Source organism: Callionymus lyra, chromosome 3, assembly GCF_982586985.1.
Source record: "Callionymus lyra chromosome 3, fCalLyr1.hap1.1, whole genome shotgun sequence".
Lineage (NCBI taxonomy): Eukaryota > Metazoa > Chordata > Actinopteri > Syngnathiformes > Callionymidae > Callionymus > Callionymus lyra.
Genome location: NC_141820.1, coordinates 39842150 through 39867755, shown reverse-complemented (window position 1 = coordinate 39867755; position 25606 = coordinate 39842150). Strand labels below are relative to the sequence as shown.

General features: G+C 39.5%; 2 protein-coding genes across 2 annotated transcripts; one reads left to right on the top strand and one right to left on the bottom strand.

Moving 5' to 3' along the window:
- Window positions 1–55: 55 nt before the first annotated feature.
- Window positions 56–5909, bottom strand: cbll1 (Cbl proto-oncogene-like 1, E3 ubiquitin protein ligase). Its single transcript, XM_087787966.1, has 6 exons — window positions 5856–5909; window positions 4214–4378; window positions 4033–4112; window positions 1674–1757; window positions 1520–1593; window positions 56–1220 (listed from the first exon to the last, which is right to left on the bottom strand). The coding sequence occupies exons 1-6, from the start codon at window positions 5890–5892 to the stop codon at window positions 227–229; spliced, it is 1434 nt and encodes a 477-aa protein (XP_087644092.1). The 5' UTR covers window positions 5893–5909; the 3' UTR covers window positions 56–226.
- A 929-nt stretch (window positions 5910–6838) lies between these two features.
- On the top strand, window positions 6839–24277 carry ppp6r2a (protein phosphatase 6, regulatory subunit 2a). The gene is made up of 24 exons (XM_087787965.1): window positions 6839–7220; window positions 12646–12753; window positions 13146–13400; window positions 13492–13678; window positions 13938–14075; window positions 14150–14215; window positions 15637–15749; window positions 15823–15936; window positions 16116–16242; window positions 17933–18085; window positions 18324–18548; window positions 18614–18678; window positions 19007–19122; window positions 19184–19269; window positions 20648–20728; window positions 20983–21080; window positions 21203–21260; window positions 21328–21455; window positions 21586–21710; window positions 21775–21919; window positions 21995–22068; window positions 22136–22268; window positions 22376–22486; window positions 23332–24277. The coding sequence occupies exons 3-24, from the start codon at window positions 13174–13176 to the stop codon at window positions 23381–23383; spliced, it is 2622 nt and encodes an 873-aa protein (XP_087644091.1). The 5' UTR covers window positions 6839–7220; window positions 12646–12753; window positions 13146–13173; the 3' UTR covers window positions 23384–24277.
- The last annotated feature ends 1329 nt before the right edge of the window (window positions 24278–25606 follow it).

Genomic DNA, 25606 nt, shown 5'->3' with positions numbered 1-25606 from the left:
ATCAACTTCTTTATGTCTCAGTCCTTGTCACATCAATCCAACATCAAACTACCAATTAGCAATTAAAATTTATTGAGTCAACACCTTGATGAGTTCATAACATACAGGTGAGATCAGCGAACATATATACAGAAAAATGAACTATAAGCCATTTAAAAAAACAGTTAATAACTAACATGTGCAACACAACACATTTGGCAGTTTAAAGTTCTTCCTACACAGGCTGTTACTGATAATGATAGCGATACCGGCTCTGGTCTGGGTGGTGGGGTCCTGGCATCTGTCCTTGGGGTGGTGGTCCCTGCATTCGAGGAGGTGGTCCTCTAGGAGCAGGCCACATCCCTGGACTGAGACCTCCAGGCTGGTTGAATGGGGGGCTCAGTGTGCCTTTGTCCTCCGGGAACTGTGGCATTGAGTTTGGGTTGTAGTGGTGAGGAGGAGGGGCGTTGACAGGAGGAGGTCCGCTGTGCTGTGGAGGAGGCCCAGGTGGGTGGCTCATGTATGGGGGCAACTGACCCATGAGGTGTCCTGGTGGTGGGGTAATTGGTGGTGGTGTGGACATGGGAGGAGGAGCCTGGTTGTAGACCAGGTGTGGATTTCCTGCAGAGGCCGGATGCTGCATGGGGTGGTTGATGGGGGGAGGTGGAGGAGGAGGTGGTCCAAAATGCTGCTGTGGTGGCGCCATCATGTGGTGAGAATGTGACACAACCGGCGGCCCACCAGGATAGTCCCCTGGGCGATGGTGTGGGGGTTGACCAGGGAGTGGCCCTCCAGGATGAGGGTCCCTGGAGGAGGAGTCATCATGGATGGGCACAGTGATGAGGTTACTGTGTTTTCGAGTCGTCACCGTTGAAATGCGGAACGTTTCAGGGCCAAGAACTGAATTCGGGGGAGGTCCGTCATGAGACGGTGGCGGTTGACTGTAGGGATCGTGGGCACCATGCTGCATGGGGTTGGGCATATGGATGTGGTTCTTGCTCATATGAGGAGGCGGGACACGGAATCTTTCTGGGACCTCTGACACAGGTGGCAGGTGCAATGGCTCCTGTCGACTTGAGGACTTGGCTGCCCTCATGTGGCGGTGGTTGACGTGGGCCTGCAGGTCACGCTGAGAGAGGTAGGTGCGTTTGCAACCAGACACAATGCTGCACATGTAGAGAGAACCGCGGTGGCACTGCTCGATGCGCTGGACCTGGTCAGTGCAGTTGTATAGGGACAGACTGGACACATGGAGACACAATCAGATGATTAATATTCAAATGAACAGAGCATGTGTGAAAACTATTAAACTAAATGATGTCTCAAGATGTCTACAGAAACATTCAGGCACCCATGTTCTTCAGCTTTCGCTCCATATGACAAAAGTGCACAAACTTCACTTTCTAATGTTAGAGTGGAGACGGGAGCAAAGAGAACAAATCTTTTTTATGCCATAAATTAAGAAAATAGACTTCTCTTCATGACAACATGTTTCGAATGACAAAAACACCAGCACAATCAGTACGATTGCAACACTCACCCAGGGCACATTTTATCTCCCTTTTTTTCGTGAAGCAGCGCGCACTCGTAACAAAAGACGTGCTTGCAGGGAATCTGTAGAAAGCCAGTTGGAAAGTTATTAGACCATACGTATCCAACTTTCTTTGATGCAAGGACATGATCATGTGACCTACCATTCGTCCATAGAGGTGAATGGGAAGGCCACATTTGTCGCAGAAGTGAATCGGTACTTCATCCCGTTCGCCTATCAAATTCAACTGCAGTCAAGGAAACAACCACATCAAAAGTTACAACAAAACATCTGCACATGTCAAGATCTAAAGTGTCAATAGAATATGTACTCTGATAACTAAGAATGTAAACATCTACACATGAAAGGGTTATACAGATGACTAATTATAACAGTTTGAAAATATATAAATTGTTTACATAATTCCCTTCTCTGTGTTCATTTGTCCCCAATATATAAATGCCTACAAGTGCTTGGGAACTGCTAACAAATATGAAAAGTACAACAATTGTATTCATACATGCGTGTTTATTGTACTTAGGAAGGTTTCAAATGTACAGAGCCCCAGGCATGACATTGTAAATTGTGGCCACAATTTAAACCTTTAGGAATAACTATAATAGGCCGACACTCGGTTTTTTCGATCTGTTTAAGACATTATTTATATTTTCATATAATTGACACCAGAACAAAAGAAAGAACCAACTTCCAAACACATTTAGTTATTCCTTAAAACAATGCAACTTACTGTGGCCAATGACAAAATATATAAATTGCTACATAACAATTAGATTTGAAAAAAAAAAATCACATTAAAATTACAATAAGTAGGCAGGTTTTTAACCCAGGAATTCGAATGAGTAGCCATCTGCTGTAGCCGTGAGCTTTACTGGCCTATCACATGATTGGGGTTAAATGCTATCCAAGAATTTAAAGATCGAGCTACTAATTAGCCTTGAGCGGAGTAATATTACAGTAAGTGTGGCTTCGTCGTTTACCAACTTTATGACATATTTTCGAGCACCTTGCAACACATAAAATTGTTCCGATGCCAGTAGGTCAAACCAGATTAGTGTTGTGTCGTTCGCGAACGATTCGTTCGAAAGAACGAATCTTTTGAGTGAACGTACTGAACCGAATCACTTCATGAAGTTATTCGTTCCTTTCTCAGTTCAGTTGAAGTCACTCAGCCGCGATCGTGCCGGTGGGAGGATTCTATGATGATGATTATCATGATATGATGATGATGATTCTATGATTCTATGACACGCTGAATCCTCGGCATCAGCGAACGACGCAGCTACTCGTGGGTGCGGGGGGAGGGACTGAGGAGGGAGAGAGGGACTCCGCTACAGAAGATTTAGTTTTAAAGGATTTCTTATTTTAATATTTGTTTTTACTTAAACTAGGCCTTTTTAATTTATTGTTGATTGCATTAAAGTTTATATTACATTTTATTATTATTATTATTTTTGTTTTATTTTGACTGAACGAGGATTCTCATCCGGTGATTCTCAAAAGAGTCGGTCAGTGAGTGAACGAGGTCTCATCCGGGGATTCTCTAAATATTCGGTCTGTGAGTGAACGAGGTGTCTCATCCGGGGATTCTCTAAAGAGTCGGTCAGTGAGTGAACGAGGTCTCATCCGGGGATTCTCTAAAGAGTCGGTCAGTGAGTGGACGAGGTCTCATCCGGGGATTCTCTAAATATTCGGTCTGTGAGTGAACGAGGTGTCTCATCCGGGGATTCTCAAAAGATTTGTTCAGTGAAAAGGATTCTCTTCCGGTGATTCACGCATCAGGGATTCGGTCAGTGAACGAGGATTCAAGTTTGGCTGTGAACACACCTCAAGATCTTCTCTATTTGCTCATTCCTCGCGAATGTCACTCGTCCTTGTCCGTGAACGCACCAGGCGTCTTTTTTTTTTTTTTGCATTGTCCCTGAAGTGCAGTGAATGTGAACCTCGGGTCTGAATCATTAAAACTAGTAACGGATTGTTTGGCTGCGTTCAGGAAGTAGAAGAAATTGCAGTCAGGGCTCCATAAGCACAGTTATTGATTTGGTGAATGAACGAATCTTTTGAACAAATCATTTTAATGAACTGATTCTAGTGATTCAGTACAGTCAAAAGAACTGCCGTGCCCATCACTAAACCAGATTTGATACATAAGGCTTATGAGGCGCACTGTTGATTACTAATAAAATAAAAGATTTTAAAATACAGTAAATGAAGTTATGTGATGCATCCGTTGGGTTGGCTATAATATAGTACCTATTTAAAGTGCGTCTACAAACAAACTATCGGTAGGGCCTTGCAGTAATGGGATGAGGTGTTTGCAACGAGGTAGAACTTCAGTGGTTATTTGGTGCAACTGGGTCTATCCGGATAAGCGACAGTCCTCAACTACAAATGTAGTAAAATTTCGTCTCAGACTGTATTTTTTGTCTTAATGCACTTTATAATTGAGTTTGACACCCCTGCAACAAATGAAGGTTCAATAGGTGATGATTTGTGAGTCACACCTTAAAGTCCCAGAACAATGCCTGATGAAATCTCCTCTGACCAGAGTCGAACCTGTCATCCTGCTTGAAGCCAAAATTACCTGAAAGAAAGACACAAATTGGAAAAAAATACAAGAACAATGGTTTTATGAACAGACAAATCGGGTAGAAATTATTCATTCAGTTAGAAAAGTATGCTTACTATCTTCCACAGAGTCATTTTTCACCGGCCTGCCAGTAGGTCTTTGGACGCGGGTCAGTGGTTTACTTCTCAAGGGCTGCTTGGAAAGGAGCTTTATTGGAATGCGCCGGCGGACATCAGGACCACCCAAAGTCCCAGAGCAGTCGCTTCCTTGAAGATCATTGTCTGTTCAGAGGGGAAAAAGACATGACACAAAACTTTATGAGCAAATCGACAAGCATAAACTCTCCAACTTCTAGGAAGACATACCGCAATCTTTTCCCTCGAAAACATTGTAAATGGTCCACATTACCCATTGACTGAAATAATCCACCCAAATGAAATGCTTTGAGCCAAGAAGCCCAAAGAAAAAAGTGACAACAAAAAGTTCCTATAAAAAATAAACCAAACAAGATTATGGGAATTATTTTACCAATGTCAAACACCAACTTTCCTTAATCATTTTTTACACATTTTTCTAATGTTAGTCTTCCACTCCAAGATGCAATAAGTCCGTCATGCTGACAATGCTCAGTTTAATAAATAAAAATAATAAAGTTCTACCGTGTCTGAAAGCTCTGCAAACAAGAGGTGACAAGAGCGTAGTTCATTATAAGCAATAATGGGCTTCACTCCTCCAGCCAGTTGACTTAAACAAGTCCCTTAAACGAGTCCCTTGGAGAGGTGACAACGGCGGTGACAAACCCTGATGCTTGACCAATCAAGGCAGATCGGGCATGGTTATGGTAAACGAGATTTAATTTCCAGAAAAGTGAAGTGTTTTCGGAGGGCAGGGTTTATGCACATTAAGTTGCCCTTTAAAAGTTTGTTCTCACTTACATTTTTCATGAGCATCATAACAAACAAGTCAAGATCATAAAAGGGAAACACCAAATTCAAATGTGTATATATATTATATATATATATACCACTGTCGCCAAGTGCTTTCTAACTATCATTCTGCCGTTTGTCTTTTCTCTTACAAGAGCTAGTTTAAACTGTAAAAGTATAACCCTTGTGAATTGGCACTTTAATTGCATTTAAACAATATGTTATCCTTAAAGAAAGGTTTTAAAAAAAGAGGCAACCTAAACATATACAGTACAAAGATATCGCTTTTCTTTTCAGTATTTGTATTGCGTTGACTGAAATACCCTTAATATTTTATCATCACAGTGGATGATTAAAAAGATAAACCACATGGAGTTTGAATAGATTCAAAGTTTGTCATACCTGCTAAAAGTCAAATAACATGTAAATGTGAGTATTATCAGAGAAAAGACAACACTTGTGTCAGCTATCATCATCTTAGCTTAGCTTAGTCCGCAATTACTTAGCGTCCAAACCTAGTAGAAACTAGTGGTTCTGTTGAGTGTTTCCTTCAATAAAAATGGCAAACGCGATAAAGTGTGCGGCGTTTATTCATCATTTTGGCGATTTAAAGCTTGACGTAAACTTTAGGACGACACAAGCTAGCGTTAGTCGCTGTTAAGCTAACCTGGCCCACGTTAGCAATAGTGCTTGGTTAAGCCCATTCCGAATCGTACTGCTAATAAATTGGGGAAATGCGTTGTGGAGAATTAAAATAAAATAGCCTTATTCAAATATTACTACAGTCTACGTTGTAGCAATTAAGTGTAGTAACTATAGAAGAATCACTTACCGCTTTGGTCCATGATCCAGCGAGTTGCGCTATGCATTGTGGGTGAGCTGGGGGCGAGGAGGAGCAGGAAGAGAAGGAAGTTAGAATAGAAGGATTCGTTTGCATCCAGTACGAGGGAAACCATGTATACTGCCTAATAAACATTGCAACATTTACACACGAGTCTAAATAAATCGGTATAAACACGTTTTACAATACAGTGCGATATATATCATAAATATCGCATGTGTGTGTATGTGAGTATATATATAAAATGTAAATATCTACATTATTTATATTTCCCAACTGACTTAGATATTCTCACAACCTCAATAATGTTTTATTGTATTGTGTGTGTGTGTGTATAAAATGTAAATAACTTAACATTATTTTTATTTATATTGCTCAACTGACCAAGTAAGACATTCTCACAACCTCGATAATATATGTTTTATTGTATTTGCATTTCTAGATCTGCATCTTGCAGCATTAAGACATGACATTCTAATAAACTGATACATGTTCAAATAAATCAATCAAGCTAAACAACAACAATATATAGTGAAAGATAATGATAAAAGACACCTTTTAACTTCAAATACATTTTAAAGAACAAAGCTCCAGTGTTGAGTAAAGGAGACCAGGTTTAATGGCCGACTTAAATAGAGAATGCAATAAGAAGTGGTTAAAAAAAAAGACCCCGTCAGAGAGGGCGATATCACACAACAAAGCTCTTTACTGAACTTAAAGTAAAAATACAACAGAAAAGGACAAAGGCGTCCATAAATGATGACATTTACACATGTGAAGTTGTACTATTTCAACGTGTCAGCGTTCAATCAAATCTAGACATGTTAAGATTAGCATTGAGTAGGTTCAGTAAACTATTAGTTGTGATAAACAGGTAACATAAACCACAGTATTAGAGGAAGTGATTGAAGAACTGCAGAACAGTTACAGTACTACAAGTCTGTGCGCGTTCCCGTGTTTTTTGTGCGCGCGCTCTCTTAAGCATGACCGCCATTTTGATTGGAAAAATATGATTGAGTTTTTTTCCTGATTTGCATGCTAAACTTAGCAGTCTAACAGCCAAAATCTCAAGTAGCACAAGTTGATATCAACGCTTATAGACTCTCCATGTCGGACACATGTCTGTCGTGTGATCCCGTAGCCACGTCCGTGAGCTAACTTGAGTAGGCTAACAGTAGCCTGACCCCTTCTTCAAAACAAATCACTCATAGGCTAATGTGTGGTAGCTAATGCTGTTAGCTCGCAGTTAGCCCGACTGCCAGTGACTTGGAGGTTGACTGCTTGACGGCAGCAAAGCGCTTTCAACCAGAATCTAACCAGCGCACGAAGGAATTACTTAACGACCTTAAACCTAAGGTAAGTTTGTGACTGAGTTGCCAGTTTGTTGTAGCATGTGGCTGCCTCCGACAAAGTTGAGCCTAAGTTGTTTAACTCGGCTCAGGACACGTAAACTGTCAGTGGCTAATTAAGGAACTAACATTAACCTTAGCTTAACCGTGGCTCAGCCAGACGTGTTCCCTCGAATTCATTCCAATTTCATTGAAGACCATCATACTATCGTTGTTCAACTTTGACACACTTAGCCTATAAAAATACTTGGTGAAAACATGCGCCATTCTTTATGAGTTAATTTGGTTCTACTAAGATGAACTCTCGCATGCATGTTCATTCTACATCTCCCTGTCACCCGCGTTTCCTTTTATTAGAAAGAAAAACAACATTTTTATCTGAATTGTTTAACTTTTAAAAGGTAGAGGCCAGAAGCCATGTCAATAGAAGTCAAGGACAAGATGAATCAATCTCTTGTTAAAATGTCGTTCATGCAATGTGCTTTTATGTTGATTCCATCAAGTATTGAGATTACAGGAAGTTAACCGTGTAGTGATTGGCTGATGTGCCACCAGCAACTTTCAAGTCAACAGAAATCTGAGCTCCTATGTTGTTGTTGATCACTCATGCCAAGTCTGCATTTCGTTTGTGACCATCAATCTGACAGATGACTGACACCAACCTCAAGCACATGATGCATAGGTATGTAAAAAATAATAATCTTGAAGGTATGTTTTAATTCTAAACGAGTAGTCATACAATAGTCATCAATGATGTAAAAGTATCATCATTGAACATGGATGACCAATAGCTCTATTTACATAGCCCTATTGGGGGCCAAAAGTCCATAAAACTTATGAATCATATAGTAAGTAATAATAATAATAGGTAATTAGTATTTATAGAGAGCCTTTCCAGACCAGGGTCACAAAGTGCTTAAACAATCAAAACAGTACTCAATAAAATATATACTTAAAAGGTCAAGATAACACCGAGAACAACACAGGAGTCTCAGAGAATCAAGGAAAAGCCTGCACAAATAAAAATAATACATTCTTGTTAGGATCAACCAGCACACCTAAAATTCTGTTCTCTCATTACTGTAAAATGTAATGTTTTGCCAAGGAACAGGTTACTTGAGTGTCTCATGTAAAGGGTTACTTGGTCCTTTTGTGCCATTAGAACTAGATGAACGGCCAATAAAATATTTATTAATATTTATGTATTTCTATTTTCTTTTTAAATAATTTGTATATTTGAAGTTTCAATTAATTTTTATTGAAGTTTTTTAGGGTTTGGATTAAATGAATTACAATGATAGTATATTTTCTAAATTTATTTATTTATTTATACTGGCTACAGATGGAAAAAATATATAGAATATAGAAAAAGTATTTTTGACTTTTGGAATTACAATATCAAACATAAAAAAAAAAAAATCAATCAAATTATTGAATTCCAAATTCGAAACAAATTCTACTTTTCCATTTGCGAATGATTTCATTAAATTATTCCAAAAAACATACCAACCTTTCAATATAGAAATTATTGAATTCAATTAATAAAATGATTAATTGGATATTCTGACGCAACGGATATACTTCTGTAAGGGTGTATCTGGGCTTCACTCCTCCAGCCATCTGTAATCACTCCCCGCTTTGTTTATACAACAAATCCCTTGAAGGTCCATATGTCTTTCCACAGGACTATACTCGCCAAATTTATTTCCCCCTATAGGAACTTAAACACACACACTTTTTCTTAATTTTCCAATTGATCTCACAAACCTATTTATTGAAAACGATACACAAATCTGCATTTCTTCCTCATATACGTTTTTATGTGATACTTTTTTAAATTGGAGTGATATAATGTTCAGTTATAGCGTTTCACGTTTATTTATAAAATATCTTAAGATATTGAATGCACCACAGCAATACTATTGTCATTGAATGCATCTTTGATGTGTGTCAAAGGGGTTCAAAGAAAATCTTCGAGTCTAACTCATCCATGTATTCATTGTTCATTTATTTAAAACATGCACTTCTTTCTATTTATCATTGTAAATGAATATAAATGGCCGCTTATAAAGATTAAAAATTAGCCAGTTCGGCTCTTGACTGGTCAACCTTTCACATGACTCATTTTTTCTGACAAGTGAGCTAATTGAACTGAACTATGACATATGAAGTAACGAGGCTGTTGCTCCTAAGCTTTGGAGAGATATTCCGCTCCGTCTGCATTTGATGTAGTCCTTTTAATTTGTGCAGGCTTTTTCTTAATTTCTTGGAGCTGTTGTGTACTTGTCTCCATGTTGTCTTGGCCTTTTAAAGCATGTATTTTAACCGTGTATTGTTTTTTAAAACGTATTAGCGCTTTGTGAATGGTCTGAGAAAGGCGCTTTACAAATAAAAGGTTTCAATTTTATTTAATTTTTTGTTCGTTTCCTTTTTTGAGCCATCATGTAGTCACGTGACTTACGAGCAGCGCTGAGCGCATCCGAGCAAAACAAGCGAGAGAGACGTAAACACTCCGCTTTAACCCGTTGATCAATGACTTCTACAGAAGCCAAAGAGCAGCAGTATATGACAACTGTGTGGATAAAATGCTACCAGTGTCACAATAACATGGAACAACATGTAGGGCTTTCGTCTGCCTGTGCGCGCGTGTGTGTGTGCGCGTGTGTGTGCACGTGTTTGTGTGTGTTTGCTTATCCAAAGTTTGTTACCTTGTACAATCACACAATTAAAATTGTGTAAATTACAATATATTAATGTGAATAACAGATGATGCACTTAAGTACAAGAGAAACTGTGCAAAATGTTCTGGAAGAAAAGGCAGAATGAGTTACCAGTGTTTTGACTTCTCTTTACTCTGCGCTGAAGTGATTTATTATTGACTAATAAATGTTAACATCACACTTTTAGCACGTTTTTCAGTGTTTGCAGTGAATATATTATGCTTGTTTACAACTCTAATTAAAGTAGCTAGATTAACCTTCTCCCTTTATTTCAATGTATAATTATTTTGCCTCTATTTTGAAAATTGCCTTAATAACTTTATCTTAACAAACACAGAGAAATACATTTTACTGTATAATGAATATGTATTGTATTAGCAAAAAACAGGACATTGAAATAATAATGGAATATTAAATCGCATTCACAATATTTAGGAAAATAATTGAAATTATATTTTTTTTCAATAATAGTTAAGCCCTACTTAAAAAAAACAGTAAAGATCAACGCGTTTTTTTATGGTTGCAGTACTTGTTACTGCACATACTACAACATAGTTACCTAATAACGCATTGCTCCCAACACTTCTGATGAGAGGTCGAAGAGAGGTCCAAGAATGATAGAACAGCAACTGAAACCACCAACCACCCTGTTCGAACCAATTGTTATTCAGTCTTACATTTTCTTATAAATCAATCAATAATTAAAAAAAAATCCTTCTTCTTCATGAAAGCAATTACCAAAAATGTTTTATTCAATATTTTCGTTGCATGACTTCTTTTATTCATATTCTCATGGCTTCCATCTGAATTGCCAAAGTGTCATTCACTCTAGGTCTTTTTCAGTATCTAAGACAACATGGCAAACATAGCCTTTATTTACATTGTGCAAGTGAGAGACCTTTTAAATATTGTCTGCATTCCCTTTCTCTTGATTTCACTATTTGAACATAACACAGATGTCGAAGTTTCCACAGTTTCCTTTTTTTTCTTTGAGTGGGCCTCTGGTAAGTTCTATTTTGGGTGTAAAATCCAGAATTGTCTTTCCTGCTCAGTGTCAACAGGGAACGTTGGTTGGGTTAATATTGCAGTTGTGTACACTGTAAATGTATGCCAGATGGATGCTGCTGCATGTGCAGCGTAGAGGGTAGGAAGGTCCACCTCAAGAGAAAAGGGGAAATCCGGAAGCACTTTGATTTCCGACTTCAGGTTCACTTTCACGAACATGTTGCTTGTGTGTTGCTAAGAGAGACACAATGCTAACATAAATACAGCACGATAATACCACAGAGAGTAAGTAAACTGTTTAAAGCCTCACACTCGTCCTCCATGGTTTACTTTTTCACTATCGGATGATAGGGGTTGCCAGATGAGAGTCTTTGAAACGATACTGTTGCGACACAAGTAGAAGTTTAGCAGTTCTTGCTCAACGGTTGTCTAAGTATAGAGTGATCAGCATGCTAACAGCAGTGTGTTCTTCGTGTATGTTCAACTAACCATAATAAGGCAGGCCCACTCTCTAGACCACAAAAACGATGCTAGTTGTCTCAGTATCAGTTTCGATGCTCTTAATAATTCAATTCAAATATATCACAATTCTCAGAGCAATATTTATTAAAGGTTACGATTAAACTGTGTAAAAAGAAGGATCAGTGGTAAAGTGTAAAAATAATCACATTGAAAAGTCAACAATGAAATTGGAAAACCTGGGAATTTTATTTACCTGTTACTACTCTATTGACTCTTGGATTACTGAATATACTGTTTATTTCCATTTGCAGTGATTGTGTTTGCAATCCATTCATGTCTTAACATGATGATGAAATGGAGCATCAAATCAATCATCATTGCATGGTATCATTGCATGGATAGTTTGTAACTTGTTGTTTAGTTACTTTGGTTATAATTGAGCGCTCCTATTGCATATTTGGATCACAAGGATTGGCTCTAGGTCTAGCTCTAGGGCTCACCAACCTTTTTTTCAACCATCAATTTGTTGATCACTTCTAAAATAACTTAATATGTATTATTATGGATAAAAAATATTCTTCTATTACACTATTCACATTATTGGATCTTCAATAACTACCAATGGGGCAAAAAGAAAGGAAAAACAAAATCAAACATATTAAGATATTGTTTGAAAAATACAATACATAAATCAAAACGTCAATCAATATTTTAATACTTTACAAATGTTAAGATATATGGATCAAGGCTTATGTTTTAAGGATCTCTTGCTTCGTGTACATATTATGATGATCTTAATTTTAGAAGCAATAGATGAATCATGAGAAATGCCCACTTTTAGTTGGAGAAATAAAGCTAGAGGTAAACGCCATAACCTGTAAATAGCATTCAAGATAAAAAAATGCATGAACATTTATTTGACTAAAATAGAACAGAACATTTTATGTGGTGGAGAAGTTGGATTGTTGTTATAATTGTACATTAAAATCATTATTAAATGTTGCTGCCTCTTCCATATTAATTTGACAATGCCAAAGTGTAGCTCTTAGAAGTCGCCTAAGGCAAGGCAGCAGATGCTCACTGAACTTAAACTGCTTACCATGCTGAAGGACTGCTTGGACACTTGACACCTGAATGTTAAATTGGCCTAACAGTTAATACAATAGGTTGTCAAAGTATTTTATGAATTATGCTTGTTCTTTACTGTGCTCAGGTGATTAATGATCTCTGCCCTTTGTTCTACAGGCTATGGTGAGTCTCTACATGTCTCATCTCTTTGACGACTGCACAAACACAAATGCCTGCCTGCCCAAAAGGAAGTTCTAATTAAAGATATCCACATTGTGTCCCCTGGTGAGTTTGAGCAGTCTTTCTTGCTGCATTTCCACTAAATACCTGACTATCCGTTGTCTTTCATTGGTTTACAAATGTTAGTTTGACTTCCACTTTGATGAAATATTATGCATGTAAATAGTTTTGACTTGTGACTTTCTGTTAAGAGTGTTTGAAAGCAAAATGATTAACTGTACAGTCAATATCTATATTTTTATAGCAATATAATTTTTAATATCTCTTGTTACATTCTGTTAATGTCTGAGCCCTTTAATGTTAAAAAGATATTACTGGTTTAAATAAATCATATATGCCTCGTTACCTCATCTTTTTTTTTTGTTTTTGTTTGTGGAACCAAATGACCTTCTTATGCACCCTTAAAATCTTTCTCCTGTACTCTTTCTACTGTCCAGGGTTGTGTCCCCCATCCCAGCGGCAATCATGTTCTGGAAGTTTGACCTGCACACTACCTCCCACATTGACCAGCTGCTGGACAGGGAGGATGTGACGTTGAGGGAGCTGATGGAGGAGGATGATGTCCTGCAGGAGTGCAAGGCCCAGAACCGACGCCTGTTACTCTTCCTGTCCCAGGATCACTGCATGCAGGAGCTGGTCAGCCTCATCACCACAGAGCCTTCCGAGGACCTGGAGGAGAGAAGCCGCTTTAAGTGAGGAAAATCAATTCTTAATTTAAACAGTCATAAAAATAAGTGTTTGTTTCCTCTTGCTGCACATTTATATCTGGCGTTTTCTTTTCAGGTTTCCCAATATTGCCTGTGAGCTCCTGACCTCTGACGTGTCTATCATCAATGACAAGTTGGGTGGTGATGAGTCCCTCCTTGAGATGTTGTACCACTTCCTGGAACAAGATCCGCCCCTTAACCCGTTACTTGCCAGCTTTTTCAGCAAAACAATCGGAAATCTTATTGCCAGAAAAACTGATCAGGTAGTGTGTCACATTCCCTTGTTTATTAATACTTATGCCTTCTTCTTCATCCGCTTTATCCGGGGTCAGGTCGCAGGGGCAGTAGTTTCTACAACGAGTCACACAATTCCCTTACTCTTGCTACATCGTCAATATTACAGTTATTTTTAAATCTTCAGTTAAATATTAGAGCTAGAGGAATGATGGACTTTTTGGCAAGACTCTGGTATATCAGAGTGTGTTCTACATTTTGTCAAGCATGGATGTTCTCTTCCATCAGGTGATTGCCTTCCTGAAGAAGAAGGAAGGTTTCATTGGTCTGGTGCTGAAACATATAGATGCCTCTGCCATGATGGACTTGCTGCTCCGTCTTATCAGTTATGTGGAGCCTGCCCCATTGAGGCAGGATGTTCTACATGTAGGTTCTGTTTTTTTCCTTGCCCTGTTGCCACGTTCTGCCTTATAATTCTTTTAATGCTTTATTCCTCCAAGTGGCTGAATGAAGAAAGGTTGGTCCAAAGACTTGTAGAACTCATCCACACTGGTCGAGATGAGGAGGTGAGTTCTTGTCACGCCACTTTTTTCGTTTTGCAACAAAACTACAGCTCCTGTGCATGTCTGAAGTTATTGTATTAAAATGAAATTATAGAGGTAGACCTGAGAAACCCAAGAAATATTTCAGATGTTGATGAAGTTGTGGGTAGTCAAAGTATTAAAAAACATTGATTGTCATTGCTTAAACTGCATGTCAGCTACCTAACTGGTCTGATGGCACAAGGAAATGTCCTCGTAAACAAAGAAAAGATTTCCTTGTGGTCACAGCCAATGCCAAAGATAACACTGAGGAAAAGTGCACACCTAGTGGAAAGACATTTGTAAGGAGTCAAGTATTCCATGTCACATGAAGTCATAGATGGCAGTGAAATGGGCCACTGTTCTTTTATTAAACTGCCTATACAATAATAAGAATAATGGCATGTTTACAGGGAATATTTCAAAGTATAATTGGCTGCTTGCCATAGAGGAAAAAAAAAAGTTTCCCGATCAATCTCTTTCATCACTGAATACAAAAATCAGACGTGAGGTGTCAAACCCCAACAAACACGTCTCCTGTGTGGAAGTTTTATACTATGAGTGAGAGCGATTTAAAACTTGCAACAACAAATGTCACAAAAATAGTTTATAGAGGTAGCACGCTAAAAAGCTTTTACAATAGTTTTTTACATTTTTTTAAAAAGTTTAATTCTACTAACCTGTGGTGGAATATGGTGAGTTTTTGTGGCTCATGACAGAATATGAGAATAGGACAGACTGAGCAGCAACAGACTGGAGTTAACCCAGCCCACACACATCTACTGGAAAATCGTAGCTCATTCAGGGATACATCCAGGAAGAACACAAGGATGGACTCATGGCTGAAGAAGCAGAGATGCCCCTCTTTATTCAAAATAATCTAACCAAAATTCTCATCAACAACAAGTCGTTTGCAAGTAAAACAGTTTTGTCTTAGTTAAGGTGATCAAGTTTTTCCAAGATCATGTAGCTGTTGATTTCATATATATATATATATAATATATATATATGTGTAATAGGCAAGAGATGATTCACATCAGTCGATGTGAATGAAGTTATTATTACATTATTTCTCGACATCTTGCACAAGTCTGATAACAAACCACCAGCGTTCTCTTTCATCCACAAGAGCCCCTGATTTAAATGGTATATTTCACTTTGGTGTGGTATCATGTTCCAGCAATTTCATGTCTGTACCTGGAAAGTCTTTGGTACAAATGGTTGATTACGCAACATCATCTTGGACTTGATCCGACTTTTTAATACAATAAAGTTTGTATTGCATGTATAAATACAAAGTCATGTTGTCATTTTGATAGTTATCATTTATTTGGGTTTAGAATAAAGAATCCATCAGGGCTCATAGGGTTTTAGCGTTGTTCCTCACTCATTCATCTCCCTTTCAGAGACAATCAAACGCGTCTCAAACGCTTTGTGACATCATCCGCCTTTGTAGAGACCCGTCCAATCAGATGCAGGAGAACATGGAGGGTGACCCACTATTGACCGTGCTCGAGTCGTAGGTTTAAATGGTCATAGCTCAAATTTGACTGTCAACTTTATTTCATGTCCCTGTGGGTTTGTGTGTCCAGGCAAGAGACTGTCGCCGAACTCCTCAAAAACATGTTCGAAGGGGAGAAGAGCGAGGCATCCATCGTAAATGGAACCCAAGTGCTACTTACCTTATTGGAGACCAGGAGGTCTGTGTAAGTCGGTCCACCATAACGGATAGCCATCTTTCAGGAGTTCATTTAAGAACTCCCAAATCTAATTTATTTTCTGATTAAAGGTCTTTAAGACCCTGTTGATGTTTTGAGTAACTATTTTGTTTAACATCCTGATTGCCTCAGTGTCATAATGTTTCACCTCTTGTTTTGTCCATCAGGTTGGAAGGGCTAATGGATCTGTATTCTCAGGGTTATGAAAGGTCTTACACTGTCAACAGCAGTATTTTAAATGCAATTGAGCCCCATTTAAAAGACTTCCAGCAACTTCTTATGGATCCCCCAAAGGTAAATGTGTCTCCCTTTACTGCTCTACTGATTTTCAACATTTTTTACTCTTTTGTTTTGGATTAAATTAGTTACTACCATTAGTTACTACCATTACATGCACTGTATGACTGAGTTTTTCAAATAGTTCAGGGATCCCAGATATTCGCTATTAAGCAGAAATTTCAAGCTAAAATGGTAATTTATGTCGGTTGCTTCTATTGATATACGGGAATGCTCTGAAGTGAAATACCACAAGACTATGCACGTTTGGTTATGAGTTATAATTGGGTTATGATTTTGATATGTAATAACACCTGTTTTGTGTAATGGTTTCGCTTTGGTGAGTTTGGGATTACTTCAACAAGTGTCACGCTTTATACGACTTGAGCCATTCTCATACCACATTTCTCATGCTTAATTTTACCCATTACTCTACATTTTACCCTACAGTTTTTTTTAATGATAATAAACTGTTCTTTTTGATTGAACTAGCCTATCATGGAAGACGCCACGCAATATCGACCAATCAGAAGCAACTTTAAACGGGTCTATTTTTTATTACAGCATCACTACTCGCACAGATGGAGACAATGATCGAATCATCGTATTTTAGCAGTAACATCTAACTGCTGTCAATCTATTAGTTGTTTGGGTTTCTACTGTCATGAGCTTCACTTGCATTTGGAAAGTTATTTCTAAACTTTATGGTAAATTCCCAAAACGCCATTCAGAATAAGGAAATAAACTTTCGGCTTTCAAATTAAGAGTAACATTACGCTTGTAACCATTTTATTCATCAGAGTCACTCTTGTTACTGTTTAAAGTCCATGTTTTAATCTTGTTTATTATTCTTAATTTTTATCTTATTATTTATTAGATAATTTTCCATGTCCATTGATTATTTTTAAACTAATACATTTTGATTTTGATTTTTGCCCAAAAAAAAATGGCAGGTTTGAGATTTGAAATTTAAAAAAAAAACATTTTTTGAAGAGAAATCTGTCATATATATTTTAGCTGTGACTCGTACATGTCATTATTAAAGATGACTGGTTTATATGCTACAAATCAATAATTATCCCAAGTTACAAACATCAAATCAAAAGTATTTTCGAATGTTGAAAAGTGATTCCATGTGTTTTATTTTTTTACCCTGTGATCAACCAAGAAGGTATTATTGCTTCCACTGTATAGGCAACATTTTCCTGATAAAATTAAATTTCTTGGGATTGAAAAATGGCCCCAATTCTCATCACCCACTGGGGCTCTGCACATTGATCCAACTTTAGGCGGACCCCTTATTCTTGCAGTGTTTTTCAATTCCTCTAATTTATAGCTTAACAGAAAATCCAACTTAAACAGAAACTAAAACTAAGTCTATCGCTGAGATATTAAGTCATACTGCTACTGGGACGGCTGGATATCTTTCAGCTCAGAAATATTTTGTATTATTTGTAGCCCTTGTGTTAAGTTGGTTGATAGTGCATGTGTGTGTGTATATATATATAATGTATATTATAATACGTTGCATTTGGATTATTGTTCTTGTTGTTCTTGTGATCTATAATTATTGTTGTCAAGTTTTGAACAAAACGTAGACCGAGCTGTGACGTCTTTTACATCCTCAGTGTCACACGAACATGAAGGGAGGGGTAGACTGCAGTTTGACATTCAATAACCTGTTAAACTATGTCCGTGGTCTGTTTAGAAAAGTGCAATATTGACGACTGTTGGCGTCCTGGAGCAACCACTTGGGAATGCTCGTCTACACGTGGCCCGGCTGGTGGCTGCTCTGCTGCAGACCAATGCCACTGACATCTGTCAGGAGCTCTGTAACCTGGGCACAATGGACCTATTACTGGTACGCTCAAAAACTTCCTGCTGCTATGTGCATGATCTCTAAAATGTAACACAGCATATACATTTAATCTGCAGTGGTTAAACATATGAGGGCAACACCTCATCACACTACTTGACCAAAGTGCAGTCAACCCTATAATAGCCTGTCTTTAAGCTATGCAAACAATTTCAAGTTGGTTTGATGTTGATCACCGTTGTTTGTGTGTCTTGACCAACTTGCTCCCTTCTTCTCTCATCAGGATCTGTTCTTCAAATACACATGGAATAACTTTTTGCACTTCCAAGTGGAGCTTTGTGTGGCGGCCATCCTGAACCACCCTGCCTCGGAGGAGCGGCCAAATCAAGGCCTGCAGAACCACAACGACAATACCGCCACGTCAGGCCCTGAGGCCAAGGCAGAGACAGGGGAGACGAGCGGGACCACTGACCCACAGACTTCTGTTCACAACGCCCTGGTGGCACATGTGAGACACTTTGAGCGATGGTGGGGTTAGTGCAAAATTGTGATGGGCTTGTGTTCCTCCTGTAGCTCTTCCAGAACTGTCAGTTGGTACAAAAAATCCTTGATGCCTGGGAGGAAAACGACAAGATACAGTGAGTTCATCCTAATTTTCTTTATCATTCTCTGCTTTTTAATGAATATAAGGGGTGAATGTAGAATACTTTTTTTTTTTGAAAGCCACTGTCATTCATTATTCATGAAATGTTATGATGTTATAATCTTTTTTATACATGTTTTCATGACATTTGTTCCCTTCTTAGCTATTTCAGTATTTAACAATATTTATTAATTTATGTACTGTTGTTTTTTGGTTCTGTAAGTAGAATGATAATACCACAATTTGAATGTTGTATGTCTTGCTGGAAAAGGAAAGATTCCCTTTTTTCTGTCAATCTTTTCAACGTGAGATGTGGATTTCAGGGCAGAAGGAGGCACCAGAAGAGGAAACATGGGTCACCTGACCAGAATCTCCAACATGGTTGTACAGAACCTGGAGAAAGGACCAGTACAGGCCCAGATTTGTGACCTCATCAAAGGTGAGAAGCTGTTAATAGCCGGATCTCTGTTAAAATATCAATTCATGCTGAGCTTTTGCAGAGCTGCCTGAAGACTGCAGAGGTCGCTGGGAAAGTTTTGTAGACGAGACATTGAGAGAAACTAACCGGAGGAACACAGTGGAGCTGGTGAGAACTGTTTGAAATCACCTTCTGTCTGGAAGCAGCAGTACTAGCGTATCCCTTGTTTTTGAATTATCCGTCATAATATAATGAAGCAGTTACCTCTAGTGTGTAAGTATAGCAGCAGTCACCAACGTGTTGCTCAAAACACCAGAGGAGTAGCCCTTGGGCCTGTTAGAGACATGTTTCATACCTCTTGTTATGTTTGATTTTGTGTTTCCTTTTTGGCGCCCCATCGGTAATTATTGAGGATCTATAATGTGATTAGTGTATTAAAGGAACATTTATGTATTTTCAGCACTTTTCGGTGCACCTTCAATGAATGGCCTATTTTATAACCTTTTTCATACATGGGGCGCACCGGATTATAAGGCGCATAGAATAATAGATATAGTCAAACGTTTGACTGCGGTTGCGTTATGTATCCACTAGATAAAGCTGTGCTAAAGGGAAAGTCAACAAAACAGTCAGATAAAGTCAAACTTTATTAAGCGTTCTGACAACTCTGTTCACTCCCATGGCAATGATGTTCAAATGATGTTTCAAGCAGCAGCGCGTGAGACTGGTGTTGTGAGCAGACAACTGTTGAGTGAAGTTGAGCACGTATGACGGCTAGAGCGCGCGTTCATGACTGGTTGAGCGCACGTGTATGACTGGTTGAGCGCGCAGCAGAGTGGTTTTAATGTTCAACAACCAAGACACACTTGCTCAAACTGGTGGCAGTAATATCACGCCATAGTCGTACGCCATGATGTGCATCGTAAATCCCAACCTGTAATGACGCAATGATGTAATCCCGCCCACGGCGTGTCGGCTCAGTAGGCGCAGAGTCATGAAAGTGTTTATAAACAAGTCACCCACCAGGTAAAGTTCATGTATAAGGCGCTCCGGATTATAAGGTGCACTGTCGTTTTTTGAGAAAATTAAAGGATTTTAAGTGCGCCTTATGCGGAAAATACGGTTAAGAAACGACTTAAGACATTTTTATTCGTGCAGGCTTTTTCTCGATTTTCTGGGACTCGTGTGTTTGTTGTATTTGTCTTGGCCTTTTAAAGTATATATTTTAACTTTGTATTGTATTTGATTGTTAAAGCGCTTTGTGACCCTGGTCTGGGAAGGCGCTTTAGAAATAACCTTTACTTACTTACTTATCCATAATAATATTCATTAGGTTATATAAGAAGTGTGTAACAAACTGATGGTAGCCCAGTGCTCACAAAGGTGCCCTTGAATTAGTTTACAGTTGCAAAAGGTCAGTGACCCCTGGTCTAAAGGGTCATCTCTAATGTATCGGGAAGAAACTATTCCTTTCAGTGACTTGTGGCTACAAGAGCATTCAGGGTTTCTCTCCTAAATGTTGACAAATTCAAATGATGTCCCTCAGGTGAGCACCCACAACATGCACTCCTCGAGCGAGGACGATGACATGGAGAGCCCCTTCCCCAATGACCTGTCTCTTCAGCAGGTGGGTCAGAACCGCTTGAATAACCAGTTTTCAACACCATAAGCAATCACTCGGTATTCGGAATTTCCTAGTGTCGATCCTTTGTTGCAACATTATCTGAAAAATTCTACATCATCTTCATTTTAAAAATGCAATTGTCATGAATCAAGTTAATAGACCTATCACTTTAAAAATGTGAAATCGGAAACTATAATTTATGTCAGAACTGGCGCCATTAAAGTTCTAAGCATCAGCAAAACCCTTTCACTCCTCAGGCCTTTTCCGATTATCAGATCCAACAGATGACGGCCAACTTCGTGGATCAGTTCGGCTTTAACGACGAGGAGTTCAGCGACCATGATGAAAATGTCAAGTAGGCAGTATAATTGTGTTCACTAATGGTGTTACTGTAACTGTGCTGTCATATGTGTAATCTACCACTCGAATGTGTTAATTTTGCATCAATAACTCGGAACTGTAATATTGTCACTCTAGCGCAACATTCGACAGAATTGCTGAAATCAACTTCAACCTGGACGCCGAAGACAACAGTGTAAGTCCAGTGAAGTTGGTTGACTTCTGCTCCACAGCAGCTGTGCTCAGATGTGTTGTGTCTGCAGGCCAACGCGGCAGCGTTCGAGGCTTGTTGTAAAGAGCGGATACAGCAGTTCGACGACGGCGAGGAAGAGGAGGACATTTGGGAGGAGAAGGAGATCAACTATGCAGCACAAGCTAAAACCAGAACCAGGTGAGCACTATACTGCAATTGTATTTAATTGTACAGGGGTGATGGAGAAGTTCCAGGGAGGATCCTGGAGAGAAATCTGGATCTGTTGCTGTTGTTCAACAACGCTCTTCACACTGTTGTTGCTGCGCAGGTTTGGAGTGTCGCAAACCTCTGAGGGAAGCTCGAGGAGCAGCATGGAGAACGGCAGCCGGGAGCAAGATTGTGGGTCAGATTCCGATGAGGATGGGAACTCTGGGCAGAACACATCAGAAGGAGGTGAAGCTGAGCTGCTGATGAAAAAGATGGGTGCATGTGCCCTGACCCTGCTCGACTCCTCCAGGTCCAGGATGGACGGCAAACTTTAGAGACTCCAGAGGGACCACGGAGCCCGTTAGTCCGTCTGGTTGGGAGACGAATGCTGGAAATGGGACGGATGCCCAGGAGTCTGGCTGGGCTAACTTCACAGAGTTCCAGCCTTTCTCTGGGTGAGCAGTGGCTGACATGAGCAGGTTTACGACGGGTCCAAGATTCTGTACACTAACTGAAAGTGTGTCCCTCAGTTCCGACTCTGAGCAGAGGTGCAGCTCTCCTGTGGACTCGGGTGACGACGCCAAGCTAAAACAAGATAAGATAGGTGATACTTTTGTTTAATGTATACTTGCCTGTCAGTGTCCAACATTTCCTCCTGCTGTCTCCTCTAGTCACGTCTGACTGCAGCTCCACTGCAGGGAAAGAAGGTGAAGCAGCAGACACAACTGGAGGCGGAGCTTCTCCAACAGCTGATGCATCACCAGGATCACCAGTCGCCCTTAGCAAGACAGCTGACCTCAAAATGTTTGTTAAATGTTTTTGAAGCAGTTTAACCAAGTCGGTAGCGACTCCTTTTGTGTCTCAAGAATAGCTGAAAAACATTTGACTCATTTGTGATTTGTGCGCAACAGTGAGGAGACGTTGGAGTCCCTGGAGAAACTTTCTCTCTCTGATGCTCATCCATCTGAGCAGCAAAACAAACCTGCTGAAGATTCATCAGAAATCTCACAGAGCGACAGGAAGTAAGTGACCAACACACGCATACACACACACACAATAGTTGGTTTATGTGCCCTCGCTCACTTGCCCTCTGGGAATGCCCATTGCCATCTTAAGGGACGTTCCATTTCACAGACGGCTAAAGTGAGCTTGGTGAGATCTACCCTTGCTGATGTTGCATCTTTTGTTGTGCGTTCTGTTTAGAAAGTGCACTTTGTTAAATGGTCTGATAAAGACACAGAGCTTCTCATTCTGCTAGGAATGAGGAATGAGCCCTTATTTTGTGGTGGGAGAGAGTAATTATTATTTCAATCAGGGAACATTGAGCAACTCCCGCAAGGTGTGGCTGAGCCATGATATTTTGATCTGTGAGTGGACAGAACATCTATTCCAGTCCACCCCAACCTCTTCCCATCCACTCTCCAGAGTGCCCTCTGTGTGACATCATAGCAAAGGCTACTGAAACTGTTATTGAACACAGTAATGCTGTGTCAAAATGGTTCATTTGAAATAATAAAACTTTAAAGTCTGCATTTAAATTTGATGTGTTTTTAGCCGTCTTACCAAGCGGAGTCAGTCAGTGACTCCTGCTTGCAATTAAGGTAAGGTAAGGTAAAACTTTATCGATCCCTCAGGAGAAATTGTTTAGTTATTAATTATTTAGCCCTTTTTCATTTTATTCTTGTTTGAAAGTTCCTTTGAACTTTAATGTTGTTGTTGTTGCTGAGTACGTGTTTGCTGCTGGTCCAACAATACTTGTATGATGGATGCATAAACCAAATTGTCTTGTAAATGTGGACGGGTGGTAATAATGCTTTTGCTGACGGTGAATAATGTGTAAAGCAGAGCATCATGTGTCTGTCCACAGAGAGGACACGCCCCATCCGCAGCAGGAAGTCTCCGTGAACGGGCCACTGTGATTGGATGGCGGCGCCCTGATCCAGCAACAGCGGCCTTGTAGGCCCCACCTCCTCCTGCCTCGTCCAGAGTGACTCACCTCACCGCTTTTTCTACCGAATCACTCTGCCATGTTTTTGGAGCCGGACACTGCCAGTCGACACCGAGGTGGCAGAACATGTACAAATATATAAATACACCCGACGGAGCAGACGGCCATCTTCAAACGCCTTCTTTTCTCTCCTGATGTTGCACACGTGCAGTTTTAATGTAGCAGCGATCTTAAATCACGACACCATCCGTGGTCGTGGTTATTTTTTTACGTCCTGGAAGATTTCTCAGCTGCACGTCGTCGCTGGCTCCACATTTGACCCCTTAACGCCCCGAAATCTCTTTCTCAGCTCGTCTTCTTCGGGAGCACTTATGCAGCAGTGGACAGCACAACATTGTCGTCTGCCCGGATCAGCTCTGATAGTATTACTGTCTCCTGCTCATGTGCAATAACGTCACTTTGCCATTTTGATTTGATTTGGATCTTTGATTTCTTCTCACGCATGTTTAACCGGCTCTGCGTCGACCTAGCTAGTGAGCTAAGACCTTCTGATTGTATCGACCTTTTAATTTCTTACGTCTCCTCCGAATCAACCAAACATTATCTACTTATACTCCAATATTATCTCTTTTTAAGTGGTTTTACAAGCAATCTGAGATTTCTGTTTTGGTTCTCTCTCTCTCTCTCTCTCTCTCTCCACGAGTTTTGGAAGAGTTTTTTAAGTTTGATTTCCATCTGAGCTGCAGGGTTGGAGCGAGGGCAGGTCTTCTGGTGATCACTGATGTGGTTTGACAGCGTTTCAGGTTCTACCATCATTGTTCCAAATTAATGATATTAAAGCGTCTGTTGACAGCATTATACCAGATGTGTGTGTGTGTGTCACAGCGTTTGTCTTGTTCAAACAGAGTAGACTCCCTGCAGTTCAGTCTCCGTTCACTCGTTCCCCTGCCTTCTTCATTCTGAACCATGGCTGAGCCAGAGAATAGAGGTTCCACCCATCTTGACCTTGTGAAGCACAAGCCTCTTCAAGTATTTATATATATATACCCAAGCTCTGTTCAGAGGGTCCCACATTTGACATTGTTGTGAATCACTGCTGTGTATTTTTTTCAACATTCAATCGATCTGTCGTCCGTGTGCGGATGCTCTGTTAAATAAGGGCTTCTATGGGTCTAGAGAAGATCCTGTACTTCAGTCAATGATCGCTTTGCATCGATTACAAAAAAGTAAAACTATCCAAGACCGTGTACAGGGACTAAGAAGGGAAATAAGTAGTTAAAAACTGCATGGTTCGTTTAGGTTTTGACAGAAACGGTCGACCATATAACAACACGAACCTATAGACCGAGGAAACGACTGTATTCTGTTTTTGTTTTTTTAAGATAAAAGATTTACAATTTTCCAACGCTAATAGACATGACATTTTTAATTTTTTATTCAAAACGGTTATTAATGTAGACCAATTATGACCCTGCGTCATTTACTTATAATATCCCGACCACTTTTCATCCCACTTGAAAGTTTAAGCTACGAAAGCATTGAGATTGTTGATGTAACCCAGTTTGTCCTTGAAACTCGTTATTCATGTCAAAGGTGAATACGAGGGTCCATGAGTCCCGTTTCCAACCTATCAAATGTAAACCAGTAAGAAGGAAGGTGGGCGGATACAAGGAGCACTCAGGTCGCGCGGTGGTGAGTTCAAGTGCTGTCACAATAAAGTGAACAGGAATGCTCCACAAATGAAAAAAATAATGTCGACAATTATACAAATAACACATTAGTCAATATAAAATGTAAGAATTTTGAAAGGTACTGTACAGTATTTTGCCATTAAGACGAGATGGTTTAACAGGTTATGACCAAATGTCCCCCGATTGGCATCAATTAAAAGCATTACATTTTTTTGGATTTTTGAGCAATGGTTTTAAAAAAAAATCTGTTCTATCGTTGCTCAAACTATAGGAGATAACATAGAACACAAGTGCACCGCATGATTCAATTCAATTTTATTTAAATTATAACAAATTATCTCAAGACATTTGAAGTAAGACTATAGTGGAGAAAGGAAAAACAGATCCCAGCAATTCAACAAAGAGCAATAACCAAAACACTGTGCAGTGAGCTATGGTGAGGAAAAACTTCCCTTTAGAAGAAAGAAACCGAGCAAAACCAGACTCATTGTTGAAGGCCTCCT